At 41.3% G+C, this 20123-nt stretch overlaps 2 protein-coding genes across 2 annotated transcripts; both read left to right on the forward strand.

Annotated features, from left to right (window-relative positions):
- Nucleotides 1-863: 863 nt before the first annotated feature.
- Nucleotides 864-1796, forward strand: LOC123830986 (olfactory receptor 13-like). The gene has a single exon (XM_045857610.1). It carries the CDS (start codon nt 864-866, stop codon nt 1794-1796), a length of 933 nt encoding a protein of 310 aa, XP_045713566.1.
- Nucleotides 1797-16790: 14994 nt separating this feature from the next.
- LOC123830981 (olfactory receptor 2A25-like) lies at nt 16791-17732 on the forward strand. Its single transcript, XM_045857602.1, has one exon. The coding sequence runs from the start codon at nt 16800-16802 to the stop codon at nt 17730-17732; it is 933 nt and encodes a 310-aa protein (XP_045713558.1). The 5' UTR covers nt 16791-16799.
- Nucleotides 17733-20123: the final 2391 nt, after the last annotated feature.

The raw sequence follows: 20123 nt of genomic DNA on the forward strand, positions 1-20123 counted from the left end.
AGGGTTAAGAATATAATAAGGATTATATTCACATAATATGCACCTATATGCACATGATATTCACATGAAATACAGATATTTGCACATAAGGATTCAAGCATATGAGTGTGCATGTATGTGTTTATGGAACTATATATATTATCCACACACATAGAGGAGTGGAATATAGATATTCATACAGGGATAAGTGTGTGACAGGTAATAGCTAATCATGAAACAGCATGATCAGAGTAGAATGTGGATACAAAAGTGAAAGGACAAAGTTCTCTCCCTTAAATCCAGCTAAAGTTGTGGCAGTCTGCCTGCCATTCCCTCAACTTAATTCAAGATGATGCTGCCAGTAAAAATTACAAGCTAACAAGTAAGTCATCTAATGGAGGCATGAATCTGTGAGATCCCCTCATAGGAGGATCTCCCACAGGCTCCCAGTCCTCCTTCCCAGCCTCACGTGTGGGTGCACGCACAGGCCCACAGCCCCCTCCCCACGGTGGCTGTGTGTGCACTGCAGGTCGGGACTCTCCCAGGCAGGTCTCAGAAGCAGTTGTGCTCACTGGGGAAGTGTGCACTGAAAGTGTCCAGAGTAGGCGTGTTAACATGTTAGGAACTGTGGTGGAAGTTTGGAAATAAAGGTAAGATTTACTGAATAGTGTAATAGAACACTGGAATTTAATTTTTCAGGGTGAAAAAAGTTCCTTCTGTGTCATTTGCAGTGCATGGTATTCACGTAGTAACTGCTGAACAGGAGTGTCTTTGAAGATGTTTTCTGAGGGAAGAACTGATAACACACACATATCTACCATGATAAACACGTCCTTCAGGCATTCTGACTTGATGGGCACTCTCCCTTGTTCTTTCCCAGGAAAATGGGGGGCAACCAGACTTCTGTCACAGAGTTCCTCCTAGTGGGATTCCCGCTCAGCCCAAGGATGCAGCTGCTCCTGTTTGGGCTCTTCTCCGTGTTCTATGCCTTCACTTTGCTGGGCAACGGGGTCATCCTGGGGCTCATCTCACTGGACTCCAAATTGCACACCCCCATGTACTTCTTCCTCTCCCAGCTGGCCACTGTCGACATAGTCTATGCCTGCAACACAGTGCCCCAGATGCTGGTCAACCTCCTGAGCCCAGCCCAGCCCATCTCCTTTGCTGGCTGCCTGACACAGACCTTTCTCTTCTTGACTTTTGCTCTCACCGAATGTCTTCTCCTGGTGGTGATGTCGTATGATCGTTACGTGGCCATCTGCCTGCCCCTTCGGTATTCTGCCATCATGAGCTGGAGAGTCTGCATCACCCTGGCAGTGGCTTCCTGGACTTTAGCATTCCTCCTGGCCCTAGTACATCTGGTGTTACTCTTACCATTGCCCTTCTGTGGGCCCCAGAAAGTGAATCACTTTTTCTGTGAAATTCTAGCTGTTCTCAAACTTGCCTGTGCAGATACACACCTTAACAAGGTTATGGTTTTGGCAGGGTCAGTGTCAGTGCTGGTGGGACCACTGTCCACAGTTGTGGTCTCCTACGGTCACATACTGTGGACGGCCCTGAAGATCCAGTCAGCAGAGGGGCGCCAGAAAGCTTTCTCCACCTGCTCCTCCCACCTCTGCGTGGTGGGGCTCTTTTACGGCACAGCCATGATCATGTATGTTGGACCCCAACATGGGGACCCCCAGGAGCAGAAGAAATACCTCCTCCTGTTTCACAGCCTCTTCAATCCCATGCTGAATCCCCTGATCTACAGTCTGAGGAACAGAGAAGTCAAGGCTGCTCTGAGAAGGAGGCTGGAAAAGGAGAGACCTTCGTGAGAGCCTCAGAGATAGAAAGTAACTGAGCTTACAGCGACCCAAGAAGTCACCTCACCTGATACTCAGGCTACATAGACAAGCTCCAGGCCTAGGGCATCCTTTACATGTTCTTGAACCTTTCCTGTGACTACCTCCTGAGAAAGCCCATTCTGGTCCCTCCCTCCGAGGATGCTGCACAAGAAAATAAACCTTCTTTCAGCTCTCAGTTTGGTACGTGCACTTGTAATATGTTCATGATGGATATTCCAAATAGAGGAAATAAATTTATACATTCCATAATCAGGACTTGTAGACAAAATTTTCTTGTAGAAAACAAGGTATTGGCAGAATATTTAAAATGAAGGAATTAAGACTGATTACATAGCAATATTGAAATATTTTAAATTTAGCAACTGTCATCTTCAAAAACTGCCTCTATATTTAAAATATTTGGAGATTTTCCTGCACATGTCTATGGCAGTGATGTGTTCTGAGGCCTCAACAAGTTCATTTAGGAAGAGCATGAGCCAGGACTTCAAGGGAAAGAGGATGAAGGGTGTCACTCTGATGGAACTAACAAGAAGAAGAGAACCCTGAAGGATGTCAGGCTGAAACCCACAGACACACAGGAACTGTCTCTGCCGCTGTGTTTTTGTGCCTTTTGTGTGTAAGTGGAGATCCGGGATGGTGGGGATAGGAGAGGGTAGAATGGATGTAGCTGAGAATCTTTGGCAGAATTATACGTTTTCTCTCATTAGTTCTGTTCATTGTCTCCTAGGGGAAATGACCAAAACTTAGAACATTCTCGCAAATAAGGGCAGACTCTGTAATTGCTGTGGTGACTGTTTGATCAGTGATACGAGGCTATAAATTTTGAGTAATAATTTGCTCTTTAAAGTAAGAGATATGAGGTGAGTTAAATAACCACTTTAGTCAAACATGAAACTCCAACACTATTACAAAATTATAGAACACAGTTTAAGACGTAGTGGGAAAGCATGTATAAAGAGACTTGTTCAAAACTTTCCTCAAATTACATAGTAAATTAAACCTGAATACTTAAAATGGTACAAAGGGAAATATTTACTTTTAAAATAATGTTTTTTTGTGTGTGTGTAAAGATTTTTAACTAGGAAAAATATGGATTTCTCTCTTAGAAAGCATTCGTTTTGTAAGTTCTGCTATATAGACATTACTGCCAAAAAAATATAAAGGGTTAAAATCAATGATTTTGAATTTAGGTAAAGGTGGGAATTTTACCAAGTTCTGCTAGTTGCTAGATGAGCAAACTGATACATTATACTTAAATTATTTGGAATTTACATTTGTAAAATAAATTCACTAAGTCATAGGTTTGTAGAAAGGATATACTGTGCAGCAAATGTGTAGCAGTATCCACAAATTTTAACAAGAGATCAGTAAATTGTAATTATTAATATTATAGCCTACATACATTTATCATTTTTCAATATCAAGGACCATGACTTAAAAATGAAACAGTGTAAAGTGAGATTTGCTCTTATAGTAGAAAAAAGCAGGGATTTACACAATGTAGCCCTTTATGTGATGCAAAATGTCCAGATTTCAACTAATGTGTGAAGTAAACAAGTCAGTCTTTCCTTTGCAATCACTGTTCTCTAAAGAAATAACATTTAAAAGTACATGGATAAATACATTCAGAATTGCAAAAATTTATATCTGTATGTGTCTACACCCCAAATGTGCATTCTTTGTTACTTTCGTTTTTTCACTCATTACTGTTTGTGAAATTCATTAGGTTGCTACAGGTAGTTCTATTTCATTAACTTAATTGCTTCATATCATTACATTGTATAAATCTATCAAAATTTATGTATGACACTTTGGGTAGTTCATATCTGGTTGTCTCCAATTCTGGCTGTAACACAGAATTAGTCCATGGATGTTATTATGCACCTGCTTTGGGGGCCATATGCAGTCATTGCTGTTGAAGACGTCCTCAGGGAAATTCTGGGTCATGAATGTCCTGGACTCGGATCTGCTTTGGCTTGAACATCCGATAGGCTGTCGGTGTCATGATTATTACCTTTTACTCAGCATTTCCCCCGTTCCTCACACTGAGCTGTACATTGGTGAGACAGTGATGAGTAAATACAGCCGACCTTGAACAACTCAGGGTAGAAATGAATGGATTCACTTTTATGCAGATTTTATTCAACAAATACTGTCAATGTATTTTGTCTTCCTCATGATTTTCTTAACATTTCTCTATTGCTTACTTTATTGTAAGAGTAAAGTATAAAGTACATATAATAAATATGAAAGGGACCTCCAAAACCCAAAAATGTATTTACAAAATATTGTCTATTTATTCCTATGTGTTTAAACATCATCACCTTTAAAGTGCTCTCTATTTGATGCAGTACACTAATGGAGACATTTTTGCCAGTGCTCAAAATTTTGAACTGATTGATTTTGATTCCTTTCAGTGCTTCTGCCTCTTTTGTTTCACCTCTTCCAAGTCAGCAAAATATTTCCCTTTGAGGACTTTTTCATCCAGAGAAAGAAATAAACACTCACCTGGGACAATACTCGATGAATGTGGAGGGTGGGTCAAAAACAGCTGAACACTCAGTGTGGTATGGGCAGGTGCACTCACAAATCACCCATCATGCAATGGGCAAATGTGTTGAAATAGTCTCCAGAAAACTTTCACAACAACCAAATTCAGTCTCTCACAACAATGTCAGCTGGTACACTGATACAGATGAGTTCCTAGAACAATCACCTAGTGGGGGAAGCCTGTATTACAATGGGCCCGCCCTCCAGAAAATACTTCCAGGTTTGTTTGCTTGTTTTTTTATCCTTGTGGGTATTATTTGACTATGTTATGGGTGAGCCTTTGGGTCAACATTAGGCTATTAATAATTAAGGTTTTAGGAAGTCACAGATTTTTGAATTCATGGGGAGTAAATTCCCCTAGCCTCTGCATGTAGGTGGGTTCTCCTAACCCCTTCATTATTCAGTGGTCATCTGTGTATGAAATTAATACCTACATATAGGTGGGTTTAGACTCTAATAGAGATTGGCATTACTCTAATGTATCATATACATAAATATGTTACTGAGTCACAAGTTTATTTTCCTTTTGTTCTGAATAGTTGAACCAGGAATAAGAAATTTATTTATTCTAGATCATGACCTTATATTCTTAATTAGCAGGCTTGGAGGTTTGGGAGTGGGGAAAAGGAAGCTCTGTATGTGTGTCAGGGCTACATGAATTTGTAGACATTTCTGCTGAAGCTCTCTCAGTCTTACTTGCCTGCTTTAAAGAGCCTCTTTCCCACGGCATGTCATCCAGGTCCATGTGTCAGTCTCTCTGTGGACGTGAGTTCCTTGGTGAGGGCAGCTGTGACCTGCTGAGATCTGGCCTCTCGGGAAGTATCCCAGGACCTGTGTTGTCTCTGACCCTGGAGCATGGGGCTGTGGGAAGTTGATTCTCTTGTGTATTGAATCAGTGACAGTTAGACGTCCTTGGTGTGTCACCCCCACCTTAATTACACCTTCCCTGGTGCTGTGAACCTCTGGGAAATTTGGCCAGGCCTTTCCTTTTGATCTCACCTCATTGGACCCCCCTGATGCCCTCAGGCACCAGGCTATTTCCCTCACATCATGGTGATTCCCTGTGCAAGTGGTTGCCATACCTCTCCAATATTTGCACCCACCGCCACCACTGGGGACTTGCAGAATCATCTGAATTCCTTCCAGAAACTGTGGAGGCAGCAAGGAGCCAGGAGAGCTGCCTCAGGTGTGTCTGTCTAGACAACTTAGTTCTGCAGCACTTTTCTCTCCTCGCTCCCCGGGTCTTAAAGTTTTATGCACTTGACCCGCACGTTAGCCTCCACCCAGAGGCACTAATGGGAGATGTGGGGAAATACTCATATGCTTTCAGGGTCATTCTTGTGAGACCTAACAAACCTATCTCTGTTGTTTCAGACCACAGTGGGAAAGCCAGCGTGCGCATGCATCTGACCACCTACCTTTCTTACCTGTCTTCCTTTTCCCTTATACTTCATTGGGACCAGACAGACAGAATTTTTACTCTTCCATATTGGTAGAGACTGCCCTTACATCTCAGGCTGGGTTCTCCCAAAATAAAACCCTATGTAAAAGCTCATGTACTGTTGGGAACCACCCTGACTGGTATCAGAAGCTGAAACCCCCGCCTAGCTAAGGCTAAGGGAACGCCCTTGGAACTGTAAGTCAGCAAGGAGACAAAGCTTATCTTCCTGGCAGGAATGCTGCTTCTGCCGCTTTATTCATGACTGAACCCCCAAAAGCTTGGTCAGTTAGCCAAAGACAGGTAAGATTCCCCACGGGGGGAACGACCTAAGACAGGCACGATCACTTTGGGAGGCCCCCCAAAAGAAGGACTTGGGGGGCTGCAGCAAAAGGGGGTGATGGACCCTCGCTCCTTGGCTTTGACATAGCCTGAGTTCTCAGCGTCTGGGAAAAAACCTCCTTGTCTCCCAGTTGCCTTAGTTCCCTTGCTCCACCTAAGCCTGAAACAATGACAGGGTGGGGCAGCTCTGTACTGAGAAGTGCGGATTCCCCGGGGTGATCAGGCCTAAGAAAGAACATGTAAATTACTGTGAAAACTCCTTTGTTTAGAATGCTCTCAGTTGAATGAGAAAGGTCTTAGGAGGAAGTTATTTTGTTCCTCAGTCTTACAGCTCTTTGACCCCCAACTCAATAGACCGGCAGAGTTCTTTGTTTTCTATGGTTCCTTACTTCCCCTAATGAGTACTATACTTTACCTGAATTATTATGCAGAATGAGCCCAATAAAAGCTGGTACGGACTGTAAACTGGCGCGCTCCCCACTAGGGGGGGTGGCCATTTCGTCCCTACTTCCCCACAGAAACTAGTCTGTCTCTGTGCATGTGTGTTTTTTCTCACGTGTTTTCGTCAAGCCATCCACAGCGTTCCGTGGTCACTGCTGGCTGGTGACCCACGCGCAACAATGTACCAACATTTATTATAAATTAGGTAAAAGAGGAGTGATATAAGAGTAGGGAAAGAAAGTTCAAGGGTGACTCACTGAGGCTGCTCTCTGTGTGATGTTAGGAACAGCAAGGTGTTCTACCCGATGGGAATCCCTTATGAGAGGCCTTAAGCAGCATGCACCGTAAAGCAGCTACTCCCAGGAAGAGGAAAGGGAAGAACTTAAGCCCTGGCTGGTGTGGCTGAGTTCTGAGTCATCCCCAAAGGGAAAGGTCAGTGGTTCAATTCCCAGTCAGGGCAGGTGCCTGGGGTGTAGGTTCTGTCCCTGGTTGGTGTGTGTACAAGAGGTAACTACGGTAATCAGTGTTTCTCTCTCACATTGATGTTTCTTGCTCACTCTTTCTCCCTCTGTTCCCCTCTCAAAAAAGATGTGAAGAACTTAATAGCTTATTTTTACCTTCATTGGTAAATGGTGTGTGTCACTGCATTGGGTGTCATTTATCCCACAGGACAATTGTATGTACACTGTGGCCACCAAGTAATCCAGAGCTACTTTCCCCAGGGGTGAAAGGAAACCTTGGGTCAGAAGCAAGAGGCGCATGAAGTGACGTGAGTGAGGAGGCTCAGGCGGAGTTATCACCTGAGCGCCCCAGAGGGGTCCCAGGGCCCGAGAGGCCCGAGAAGGTGAGGGAGAGGCGTCTGCCCTAAGGGGTACGTCCCGGAGAACTAGGTCTTGATGCACTCATGAAACATGATGATGTAGAGATCTTTCCTGAGACAAAGCCTGAGTCTCATGACTTGTATGGGGGGTTGGACAGGAAACCTCCATGTTGGCCGTGAGAAGCAGACCTAGAGTGACTGAGGGAGTCTGCTGCAAGCTGGTCAGTGTTTTTGATAGAACATGCTTGAGTATTTAGATGTGAAATTGAAATGACTCAGTATAAACTTTGTTGGTTAATTTTTCAACTTTAGAACTTTTTAGAGGAATTCATGTTCATTTTTCAAATAAGTTGCAAAACAGTTGTCTAGTCATGAGGAGGGGATCACTCAAAGCTGTGAATATGGTGATTCAGGGGCTACAGTAGATGCTGTCATGCAGGCTAGGTCATTCACGTATTGCTGCACTGTGCATGTTGGCCCATGTTAGTGTAAGCAGGTGTGCCTTAAAAACACAGAGAAGTCAGCGCCAGCGCCAGCAGCAGAGCAGCTCTGTGAGACCACCTGGGGATGTGCTCACAGTGGTGAACAGGAAAGAGACCTTTCTCAGACAGAAGACTGCTGGCCCACTGAACTTCAGTATTCCTTATTAATCCTCCCATTTCTAACTGGATGTCTCCTGTGAATGAAGTATCTTAACAACTTAGTTTCTTTCCCAAAATGTTTTAAGAGTTTCAAGAAAAAGAAAGACCAAGCTTGATCAGAACACAACATTTAAGTATCTTTTTGAGCATTCTCAGAACAGTGAAAAAGTAATTACCCAAATTATCAGGACAAATATAATAGTAAACATTAGAATAAAAGAAGATACAGTTATCTGTAATAAAGTTGATAACTTTTTTAATTTAAACATTTTTCCCTTAATTTATTGGGATGACATTGGTTAATAAAATTATGTTGGTTTCAGTCCTGGCTGATGTGGCTAATTGGACTGAGCACGTACCTGAGAACCATAGGGTCACCAGTTCGATTCCCAGTTAGGGCACATGCCTGAGTTGGGGGCCAGATCCCCAGTACAGGGCATGGGATAGGCAACTACATATTCATATTTGTCTCCTACCATTCCCTTCTGTCTAAAAATAAATAAAATCTTTTAAAAAGTAAAATTATATATGATTCAGGTGTATAGTTCTATAATATGTCATGTGTATGTTGTAGTGTGTGTTCACCACGCCCATTCAAGTCTCCTTCCGTCACCATTTATCTCCCTTTGCCCTCTCCTCCCTCCCCCCTCTCCCCTCTCCCTCAGGTAATCACCATACTGTTGTAGGTGGCCATGGCTTTGATCTATTTATTTATTTTTTCTTAATCCCTTCAACTTTTTCAACCAGCCCCTAACCCTCTCTCCTCTGACACCTCTCAGTCTGTTCTCTAATTATGAGTCTTGTATCTATTTTACAGTAAAGCTTTGAGAAAATAGGTAATACCACACAGTGCTTATCTTGCCCAAGACAATTTGGTACATAAGAGCAGAGATGAACATCACAAGTTAGTTTTGATCCAGTAATTCCCATTTAAAGAATTTATCCAGGAAAATAATTATGTGAGCAATGTTTCCTCCCTGTAGAGTTAGTTTGTAGTAGCTAAAGATTGAAAACATCCAAGATTTTCCATATTAGGAGACAGGTAAAATACATATTTATATGGAATATGCATCTTAAATAATATCTTCTTCAAAGTCAGGTTTTGTATATTTATTGGCTTGCAATATATTTATAAATCATATTAAATGAAAAAGGAAGATTATTAATGCCATATGTATAATATGCAATTGTTAAGAAGAAACTCATAGTGATGATAAGGAAAAGGTTTCTATGTGCTTATCTGAATTTTCAAATCCAGCTATGATGAATGTCTCTATAACAAATATACATATGTAATGTATCGTATATATAATATATATAAAAGTTTGAACATTATAGTTTTAAAAGTGGAAAATGTGTGGAACAAGTAGAGGTTTATAAATCTGATCATGTACAGACAAGAAAACACTATGGACTGGAATAAAGGAGAATCCAAGAAAATAGGAATCCAGATGCATCAAAGAAGAAGACAAGACATTTGGAAAAGGGCAGGGGGATGATAAGCGTCCCATGACAGAACACAAGCCGGAAAGTGGAGCGGGAGGGAGGGGCAAGGGTGAGGAACGTGCGTCACAGCAATAACTCGTGTGTGTGGGCAGGGACTGAGACGGGAGCTGGCATCCTTGCAGTGCAGCTCTGTTTGCATCAAGTGCTCATTTGTGAGGGGAAACAGCAGGCATCCGACTCCCTCCCCGAGTAGGTTACCTCTGGGATTTCTGGAATAGAAACCATGGCAATACAGCAGAGTGGCCATCCTGAAAGCCATGTTAGGAGATAGCATCCAAAACTACTGGACAGAACATTTTAAAAGCCATAACTCTTAAATGTATGGCTGGGCTTGAAAGAGAATAAGTCAGACTCTCCAAGGACAAGAATGAGGCAGAATCAGGAACTGGATGGGCAGATCTGCAGCCGGCACCTGGCTTCAAGTCCCTTTCAGTCCCTAAGGCCCCAGGTTGAAAGGATGGCAATGGCCTATGAGACCAGGCTTCCCTTATGCAGGGCGGGGAACTAGAATACAGGTTCCTGCATGGAACTGGGTCCTCCCTGTATTACTGTGAGGGGTACAGCAATAATAATAATGATTTCCAACCACTCAGTGGGAACCTTAGAGGTCAGAGGTCAATATGAGCAGTATCTGTGAAGGATTGAAATAATAACTGTCAATCCAAAAGTTTATATACAGGCAAATATGCTTCCAAAATTAAGATGAAACGAACATGTTTTCAAACAGAAACACAAGTCAAAGATAAAACAGACAATCCTAAGCAACCAACCCAAGTCTCATTTCCAGCAGGGCCCCATGCAAAAGACACTAAAGAATGTATCTTTTTCCAGCTAAAGCAATGATTCCTGTTGGTGACGGATAATAAATATTTTTTTCTGAGTTTTGAGAATATTTACTTTATCACTGGTTTTCAGAAATGTCACTCTAGTGTTGCAGGATCATGGTGTTGCATGTAAATGTATCCTACTTGTGATTAGTGGTGGTTTCTGTGCTCATGAGAGTATATCCCTCATCACAGTTGGGAAATTCTCACAGATAACATCCTCAGTATTATTTGTTTCCCCATCTAATTTTTCTTTCTTCTTGAGTATCTGTTAGAACACTTTTTAGCACTTTCAAAGACGCCTTTCTGACTCAACTCTGATTTGTGATTTTATGCCTGTATTTGATACTTTTCTCTTAATTTTCATTTGAGTTCATTGGTCCTGCTGTCTGTTGGGCATAGCTGTCTGTTGTATTTGATGTTTTCTTAATTGAAGTCATTATATATTGCTGTTTCAGAATGAATAATTGTTTCCTGTAGATTCTAATACTTCATTGAAATATTTTATTTTTCATTCTTTATAACTTTGTTTGCCTTTTTGACATAAATTACAGTATTTGAAGTCTCTTTTTTAGTGGCGTTCTATTTCACTTGTCCCAGTTTCCCCCCGTTGCTTCCCGAGTCAGTCCCTACCCTGGTGTCCACATCCATGGGTCACTTATACTCGCTCCTTGACATTTTCCCTCCTTCCCTCCTTATTGCCCTCCTACTTCTGCTCGTGTCACTGTCAGTCTGTTCCTTGTTTCCATGCTTCTGGTTCTACTTGCTTGTGTGTTTGTTTTGTTCATTAGGTTCCCTTGTAGGTGAGATCATATGGTAGCTGCCTTTCACTGCCTGGCTTGTTTCACTTAGCATGATACTCTTCAGTTCCATTTTATGCTGTCATTAAAGTTAGGAGTTTGCTTTCTTTCTGTTCCATAGTATTCCATTGTGTAAATGATGCACAGTTTTTTATCCACTCATTTACTGATGGGCAGTAGTAGGTTGTTTCCAGGCAGTAGGCTGTTTCCAGCACTTGGCTATTGCAAATAATGCTGCTGTGAACATTGGGGTGCATAGGTTCTTTTGTATTGGTATTTCATGCCTCTTAGGGTGTAATCCCAGCAGTGGAATCACTCGATCAAAAGACAGTTCCATTTTTAATTTTTTGAATAAATTCTATACTATTTTCCACAGGAGCTGCACAAGTTTGCATTCTCACCAAAGTGCACTAGGGTTCCCTTTTCACCACATCTTTGCCAGCACTTTCTATTTGTTGTTTTGTTAATGATGGCCACTCTGAATGGTATGAGGAGTTGTCTCCTAGTGTTTATAACTGGAATCTCTCTGTTGGCTACTGATGTTGAGCATCCATTCATATGCGTATAGACCCTCTGTTTGTTCACCTTGGAGAAGTGTCTGTTTAGGTCCTCTTCCCATGTGTTAATTGGATTGTTTGTGTTCCTGGTGGTGAGTCCTGTGAGTTCTTTATATATTTTGGAGATCAGACCCTTGTGTCAGGTATTATTGGCAAATATGTTTTCCCATATGGTCAGTTTCCTTTTCATTTTGATGATGTTTTCTTTAGCTATGCAGAAGCTTTTTAATTTGATGTAGTCCCATTTGTTTACTCTTTCCTTTATTTCCCTTGGCTTGAAGGATATACCAGCAAAAATATTGCTGCATGGATATGTGAAATTTTACTGCCTTTGTTTTCTTCTAGGACTTTTATGATGTCACAGCTTACACTTTCCATCTTTTGTCCATTATAAGTCAATTCTGGCGCATGTTTTACATTGGTGGTCTAATTTCCTTTTTTTACATGTAGCATTCCAGTTCTCTGAACACTATTTGTTGAGAGGCTATTTTTACTCCATTTTATGCTCCTGCCCCCTTTGTTGAATATTGTTGACCATAGAGACATGGGTTTATTTGTGAGTCTCTCTTCTGATTCATTTATCTTTGTATCAGTTCATATGCCAGTGCCAGACTGTTTTGATTACAGTGGGCTTATAATATAGTTTGATATGAGGTATTGTGATTTCTCCTACTTTGTTCTTCTTTCTGAAGATTGCTGAGACTATTTGGGGTTATTTTTGGTCCATATAAATCTTTGAAATAGTTGTTCTAAATCTGTATAATATGTCATTGCTATGTTTGTTAAAAGAGATTACATTGAATCTATGGCTTGCTTTAGATAGTGTGGACATTTTAATGATGTAAATTCTCCCTATCCATGAATACCATATATGCTTCCATTTATATGTATCCTTCTTCATTTCTTTCTTTAGCGTTGTATCATTTACTGAGTACAGGTCTTTTACCTCCTTGGTTCAGTTTATTCCTAGGTACTTTGTTTTTCTTGTTGCTATAGAGAAGGGTTTTTTTTTTTTTTGCTACTTTCTGTTTCTGATATTTCCTTGTTGGTGTGCAAAAATGCTTTCAATCTGAACATTGACTTTGATCCCCCTATTTTGCAAATTCACTTATACAGGTTGAGTAGTTTTTGGTGGAGCCTATACGGTTTTCTATGTACACTATCATGTCATCTGCAATCAATGATGGTTTTACTTCCTCCTTTCCAACTTGGATGCCTTTTTTCCCCTTTTTTTCTTGTCTGATTGATGTGTCTAGAACTTATGATAGTATGTTGGATAAAAGTGGTGAAAGCAGACACCTTTGTGTTGTTCTTGGTCCTTCGGAAGGTAGGTTGTAAATTTTGTGTATTGAGTATGTAATTGGCTGTAGGTACTTCTCATATATGGCCTTTCTTATGTTGAGGTATGCTCCCTGTATTCCCACTTTGCTGGGTGTTTTTATCATAAATGGGTACTGTACTTTATCAAATGCTTTTTCAGCATCTGTTGACATGGTCATGTGATTTTTTTCTTTCATTTTGTTTATGTTGGAGTCTTTATTTGTTCCTGTTATTGCCTGTGTTATATGTGAACTCATGCTCTTGCCTCTTACGTTACACTCCTGTAAAGATTGTTCAAGTTTTGTGCATCTTCCCCGAGCAAGCACTTTCTATGGGACCTCATCACTCCCAGTGACTTAATATATTTTAGATGCTCCTAGCACATAACTTAATATCTCATGCCAGGCCTCTTCCCAAAGTGCAGTGTTCGAGATCAGTGTTTACTATTGCAGGTCAATGTGAACAGCAGTGCCCGCTGAATCCAACCTCAGGATAGCAAACTCGGTGTCCTTGAAGTCACTTAAAGGGCCCTAAAAATAAGGAAATAGGCTTCAATCTCTATGGGTTTCCAAGTAAAAAAGACACTTTTCAGCAGACAAAGATGATTCACTCCCTTGGGAGGAACCAGTCCTTTGAGATGCTCATCTTAACAAGCTCCATGGGTGCCACACACACCACATCATGAAGCTTAAACCATTCTCCTCAGGGGTAAGCAGGTGGGCTCCACCTCAAATCAGCTGCTCAGAATCCAGATATTTGGGGATGTGGAGGTTGTGCTGTGACACGTCTTGTAACATCTGACTTGTCTGCCTGTTACATTTTCATGCAAGACCTTGCTGAGGTGGATCACCCCTACCATTTCTCCTGAATTCTCACTTCCCTACTAGCACCACACACACAGTCACTCACACACACACACTCACACCTTCAGATACCAACATTGGAATCAAGAGTAGAATATCAGGTTTGTTCTGCTCAGTAGAAAGGACATGGAATGGCAGGCAGACACTTTGTAATTTGTTCCCTGGACTCCACAGGTATGTGTCTGGGCAATGGGTGGGCGGTGGTCAGAGTGTAAAGCCCTCTCATTCGGAAGCCTCCTGACCTCCCCTGTGTCCTGTCCTCATGGTCTGGACAGAAAGGGCATCTGTGACTCATCACCCTGGGAACCTTCCTCAGGCAGTGGGTGCTTCCGCACAACCTCTCCTCTTCCTGTATATCCAAACCACTACAAGGAAAATATTATAAATAGCACCCTCTACATACAAATCATTATATATAAACTGTTTAATGACTAACAGAAGAGCAGGACAAAAGGTTGACCAAAGTCCTCAGGGTTAGAATGAAGAGAAAGACACTTTTCTGAAGACCCTTTCTTTACACTGTGCCAGGGTAGGGGTGCTCAGAGTAACATCTGACACCCATGCTGTCAAAGTCTAGGTTTCTCACTCCTCTTAGTCAGAACCCCTCCCTGGTCACATTTATGGGAGAGCCTGGTTCCACTACATGTCCCTGTTTCATGGTAGCAACCTGAGAGGGGCATGAAAGCCATCTAATACTGCTGCCTCCTTTTACAGTGGAAGGTGAAACTGTAGCTGTTACACAGTTTCTCCTTTATGTCTTCCTAGTTGACAATCATCTGCTGCTACCATCTCTTAGAAATAGCCTCCTTTTGTTTGCTGCCCTGTAAGAGGTGCTGACACGTGGCCACCAGAACATCCTTTAGGAATTCAGTCAAACACCCATTGTAGTTTTCTTGTGTCAGTGAGGCTGGTGGAGGTGCCTGATTTGCTTTTCCTGATTCGGTGTTTCGGGCTTACTGCCCATGGATGGCTGTCCTGATCCCAGGGAGACCCATTGTCAGATCCTAGAATGGGATTATGTGGCTGACATTGCCACTTACCAGAGTTTAGGAAAAGTATTAGCTGGTGGAATACGCTAAAACAGTTCTACTGGGAAAACAACTTCTCTGCTTCACTTCTGCACCTCGCGTAGTAATCCATGAAAACATGTGCTCTACACCAAATTGTAAACGTAAATGCATTTCTACTCTGTTTACTTTTTAAGTCACTTTGAGAAGTGGTGTTCAAAACTAAGGATGCTGAAGTGAAAATGTGTTGTTCTTCAATTTTAAAAGTAGAGGAACAAACGTGAGAGAAGCCAGCCTGTGCGTGCAAGGTTGTCATGAGACAGTGTGTTCTTTGTTTGGATCTCTGAGAAATGCTGCTGCTCTGGGACCCCCTGGTGTGTATCCTGGAGGGTGTGTTTATCTTTCATATTTAGAATGAAAGCCCACCTGAAATTTATCCCGGGCCTCATGTGTGGTGGGCCAGGTTTGAGTTTTCTCCATGGATATCCCACAGACCATGCGGACTTCCCTGGAAACACTGGCACTGCCTTTGTGTGTCTCAACTTCAGAGTCACCCGAGCTGCTGTGTTGTGTTATTGGTTTACATTTGCCCCAGGTCCCCAGTGATTTAATCATGTTGGTTTTGTGGTAAATGTTACTAGTGAGTAGTTTCAGTCCTCTTCCTTCATACTTTTTCCGAGGGTCTTGCGGCAATCCTTGAGTTTTCGCATTTTCATATGTGATATTTAGAAAAAGATTATGAATTTCCACACGATAAAAAGAACTGCTAGGATTCTGACTTGAATTTCATTCAGTGTGGCCCATTTGGGGATATTTTGAATCTTTACAAATTTTCCAGTTCTTTGGCATACATACATTTTTCGTTTTGTACATTGACCTTGAATAGAGAGATTTTGTAAATTCGCTTATGAATTTCAGTAGTTCACCTGTACAAGTTTTCTCTACATACACAATTGTGTTTTGTGAATAATGACATTTTATATTCTCCATTTCAATTCTTATGCCCTTTACTTCTTCTTTTTGTCTTCTTGCTGACTAGTTATTGAGTCAACATTCAATAGAGATTGTGTTAGTGGAGTACTTTTTCTAACTTAGAGAAAAATCTTTTAATATTTCACCTTTAAATATAATATTTCTGAAGGTTTGGGAGACACTCCTCCTCAGATAAATGCCACTTTGTAATTAAAATTTATAAGGGACTGGATCCTGAATTTTCTTTTTGGTGGATTGTTCTTTTTATTGTTATTGTGTAGTAGCTCCCATATGCCTACAAATGCTTTGATGTGATACCAATTATGCTAGTACCAGTTTCTTTATGGCTGCTCATGTTTTTTTGTAATTTCATTTTTAACTTTTGGGTGTGTGTGCATGTGTGTGTGTGTGAGAGAGAGAGGGCTGGAGAGAGGGTGAGGAAGGGGGAATTTAGGTATTTCAGGTATCCTTTTTGTAAAGATATTGTACCTTGATTCTTTTTCTACTACTGTGATTGTGTCTGTGTTTTAGCATCTTACATTAGTGTGGTAATCAATGTACATAGATTTATCAATACCAGATTTTTTGTGTTGTCTGATTATTGGAAAATTTAGTTACTCCTTAATTTCTCCTTTGTTGCCTTCTGCCTGGTTTTGGCTTAATCACGCATATGCTTTTTTCACTTGTCATGTATTCCGTGTATGGGAAAAATTTCCATCTGTGTTGTTTGCAGTGCGTAGTATTCACTTAGTAACTGACTAAGAGGATAGAAGTGTCACTGAAGATGTTTTCTGAGGGAAGAAACTATGACACACACTCATCTACCACGTTAAACTCATCTCTGGGGCACTCAGTCGTGGTGAGCTAGCTCCCTTGTCTCCTTCCCAGGAAAATGGGGGGCAACCAGACTTCTGTCACAGAGTTCCTCCTAGTGGGATTCCCGCTCAGCCCAAGGATGCAGCTGCTCCTGTTTGGGCTCTTCTCTGTGTTCTATGCCTTCACCCTGCTGGGCAACGGGGTCATCCTGGGGCTCATCTCACTGGACTCCAAACTGCACACCCCCATGTACTTCTTCCTCTCCCAGCTGGCCACTGTCGACATAGCCTATGCCTGCAACACAGTGCCCCAGATGCTGGTCAACCTCCTGAGCCCAGCCCAGCCCATCTCCTTTGCTGGCTGCCTGACACAGACCTTTCTCTTCTTGACTTTTGGTCACACTGAATGTCTTCTCCTGGTGGTGATGTCCTACGATAGGTACGTAGCTGTCTGTCTCCCCCTTCGATATTCTACCATCATGAGCTGGAGAGTCTGCATCACCCTGGCAGTGACTTCCTGGACTTTAGGGTTCCTCCTAGCCCTAGTACATATGGTGTTACTCTTACCATTGCCCTTCTGTGGGCCCCAAAATGTGAATCATTTTTTGTGTGAACTTCTAGCTGTTCTCAAACTTGCCTGTGCAGATACCCACCTTAACGAGGTTGTGATTGTGGCTGTGGGAACGTTTGTACTGGTGGGACCAGTGTCTGCAATTGTGGTATCCTATGGTCACATTCTACGTGCTGTCCAGAAGATCCAGTCGGCAGAGGGGCGCTGGAAAGCTTTCTCCACCTGCTCCTCCCACCTCTGTGTGGTGGGGCTCTTTTATGTGCCTCCCATCATCATGTATGTTGGACCGCAACATGGGGACCCTCAGGAGCAGAAGAAATACCTCCTCTTGTTTCACAGCCTTTTCAATCCCATGCTGAATCCCCTGGTCTACAGTCTGAGGAACAGAGAAGTCAACGCAGCTCTGAGAAGGAGGCTGGAAAAGGTGAGACCTTCGTGAGAGCCTCCCTGGTAAAAGATAACTGAGAGTAAAGAGTTACCTCATCTGATGCATGCACAGGACACAGAGACATGCTCTAGGCCTAAGGCATCTTTGACACGATCTTGGATTTTTCCTGTGACTTCCTCCCAAGAAAGCCCATTCTGATGCTTCCCTCTGAGGATGCTGCACAAGAAAATGAACCTTCTTTCAGCTCTCTGCATGGTGCAGACATTTGTAATATGGTCATGAGGTATATTCTGAATAGAGGAAATAAATTTATATATTCCATAATCAGGACTTGTAGACAAAATTTTATTGTGGAAAACAAAGTATTGACAGAATGTTTACAATATAGCAGTTGAGACTAATTACCTATCAATTATTGAAATATTTTAAATTTAGCAACTGTCATCTTCAAAAAACTGGTCTACATTTAAAATATTTGGTTATTTGCCTGCATGTGTCTATGAGAGTGATGTTTTGTGAGGCATCAGCAACACAAATTAGGAAGAGCGTTGGCGGGACTTCAAGGAAAGAGAATGAAGGGTGTCACTCTGATGGAACTAACAAGAAGAAGAGAGCCCTGGAGGATGTCAGGCTGAAACGCAGACTCATTGGAACTTTCTCTGCCACTGTGTTCCTCTGCTTTTGGAGCGTAGGTGGAGATCTGGGATGCTGGAGATGAGAGGAAGAAGGCAGAATGGATGGATGTAGCTGAGAGTCTTTGGAAAAATTACACATTTTCTCTCATTGGTTGTGTCCTTTGTCTCCTATGGGGAATGATCAAAACTTAGAACATTCTCGCAAATAAGAACAGACTGTGTAATTGCTGTGATGACTGTTTACCAATGATATGAGAGCTATAAATTATCAGTAATAATTTGCTCTTTAAAGTAGGAGATATGAGGTGAGTTAAATAACCACTTTAGTCAAACATGAAACTCCAACACAGTTATGAATAGAACACAGTTTAAGAAGTAGTTGGAAAGGATGTATAAAGGGACTTTTACAAAACTGTCCTCATGTTATACACTAAATTAAACTCGAATACTTCAACAGCATCATAGGATAATATTTACTTTTAAAATAATGTTTCTTTTGTGTGAGTGAAGAGTTTTTAAAATGGAAAAAATATGGATTTCTTTCTTACAAAACATCCTTTTTATAAGGAAGTCTGCTATGTAGATATTACTACCTAAAAAGAGGTTAAAATCAATTATTTTGAATTTTCATAAAACTGAGATTGTTACCAAGTTCTGCTAGTTGCTAGATGTGCAAACTTTTACATTATACTTAAATTATTTGGAATTTATATTTATTATGTGTAAAGTGGAGTCAGTAAGTCAGCTCGCAGGTTTGTAGAGAGGAAATACTGTGTGCAAAATTCTAGCAGAATCCATGAATTTTAACAAGAGATCAATAAATTGTAATTATTAACATTATAGCCTAGATATATTTATTATTTTTAAATAATAAGGACTATGACTTAAAAATGAAACAGTGTGAAATGAAATGTGCTCTTATACTAGAAAAAGCAGGAATATTACATAATGTAGCCCTTTATGTGATGCAAAATGCCCATATATTTTTTTAAGATTTTATTTATTTATTTTTAGAGGGGGAAGGGAGGGAGAAAGAGAGGGAGAGAGGGAGAGAGAGAGAAACATCAATGTGAGGTTGCTGGGGGCTGTGGCCTGCAACCCAGGCATGTGCTCTGACTGGGAATCGAACCTGTGACACTTTGGTTCGCAGCCCACGCCCAGGCAAAATGCCCATATTTTAACTAATGTTCGAAGTAAATGAGTCAGAGAGTCTTTCCTAGCAATCTCTCTTCTCTAAAGAAATAATATTTAAAAGTACACAGATAAATACAATTCAGAATTGCAAAAATTTACATCTATAGATATCTATACCCAAAATGTGCATTCTTTGTTACTTTCGTTTTTTCACTCATTACTGTTTGTGAGATTCATTAGGTTGCTACAAGTGGTTCTATTTCATTAACTTAATTGCTTCATAGCATTACATTGTATAAATCTATCATAATTTATGTATGACACTTCGGGTAGTTCATATCTGGTTGTCTCCGATTCTGGCTGTAACACAGAATTAGTCCATGGATGTTATTACGCACCTGCTTTGGGGGCCATATGCAGTCATTGCTGTTGAAGACGTCCTCAGGGAGATTCTGGGTCACGAATGTCCTGGACTTGGATCTGCTTTGGCTTGAACATCCAATAGGCTGTCGGTGTCATGACTATTACCTTTTACTCAGCATTTCCCCTGTTCCTCACACTGAGCTGGACATTGGTGAGGCAGTGATGAGTAAACACAGCTGACCCTTGAACAACACGGGGTAGAACTGTGTGGATTCACTTTTATGAAGATTTTTTTCAATAAATACTGTAA

Source organism: Phyllostomus hastatus, unplaced genomic scaffold (genome assembly GCF_019186645.2).
Source record: "Phyllostomus hastatus isolate PE091 unplaced genomic scaffold, TTU_PhHast_1.1 phas_scaffold_142, whole genome shotgun sequence".
Classification (NCBI taxonomy): domain Eukaryota; kingdom Metazoa; phylum Chordata; class Mammalia; order Chiroptera; family Phyllostomidae; genus Phyllostomus; species Phyllostomus hastatus.

Bases quoted from the DNA above. Each gene is read 5' to 3' on its own strand.
- LOC123830986 (XM_045857610.1), top strand. From the start codon at position 864: ATGGGGGGCAACCAGACTTCTGTCACAGAGTTCCTCCTAGTGGGATTC.
- LOC123830981 (XM_045857602.1), top strand. From the start codon at position 16,800: ATGGGGGGCAACCAGACTTCTGTCACAGAGTTCCTCCTAGTGGGATTC.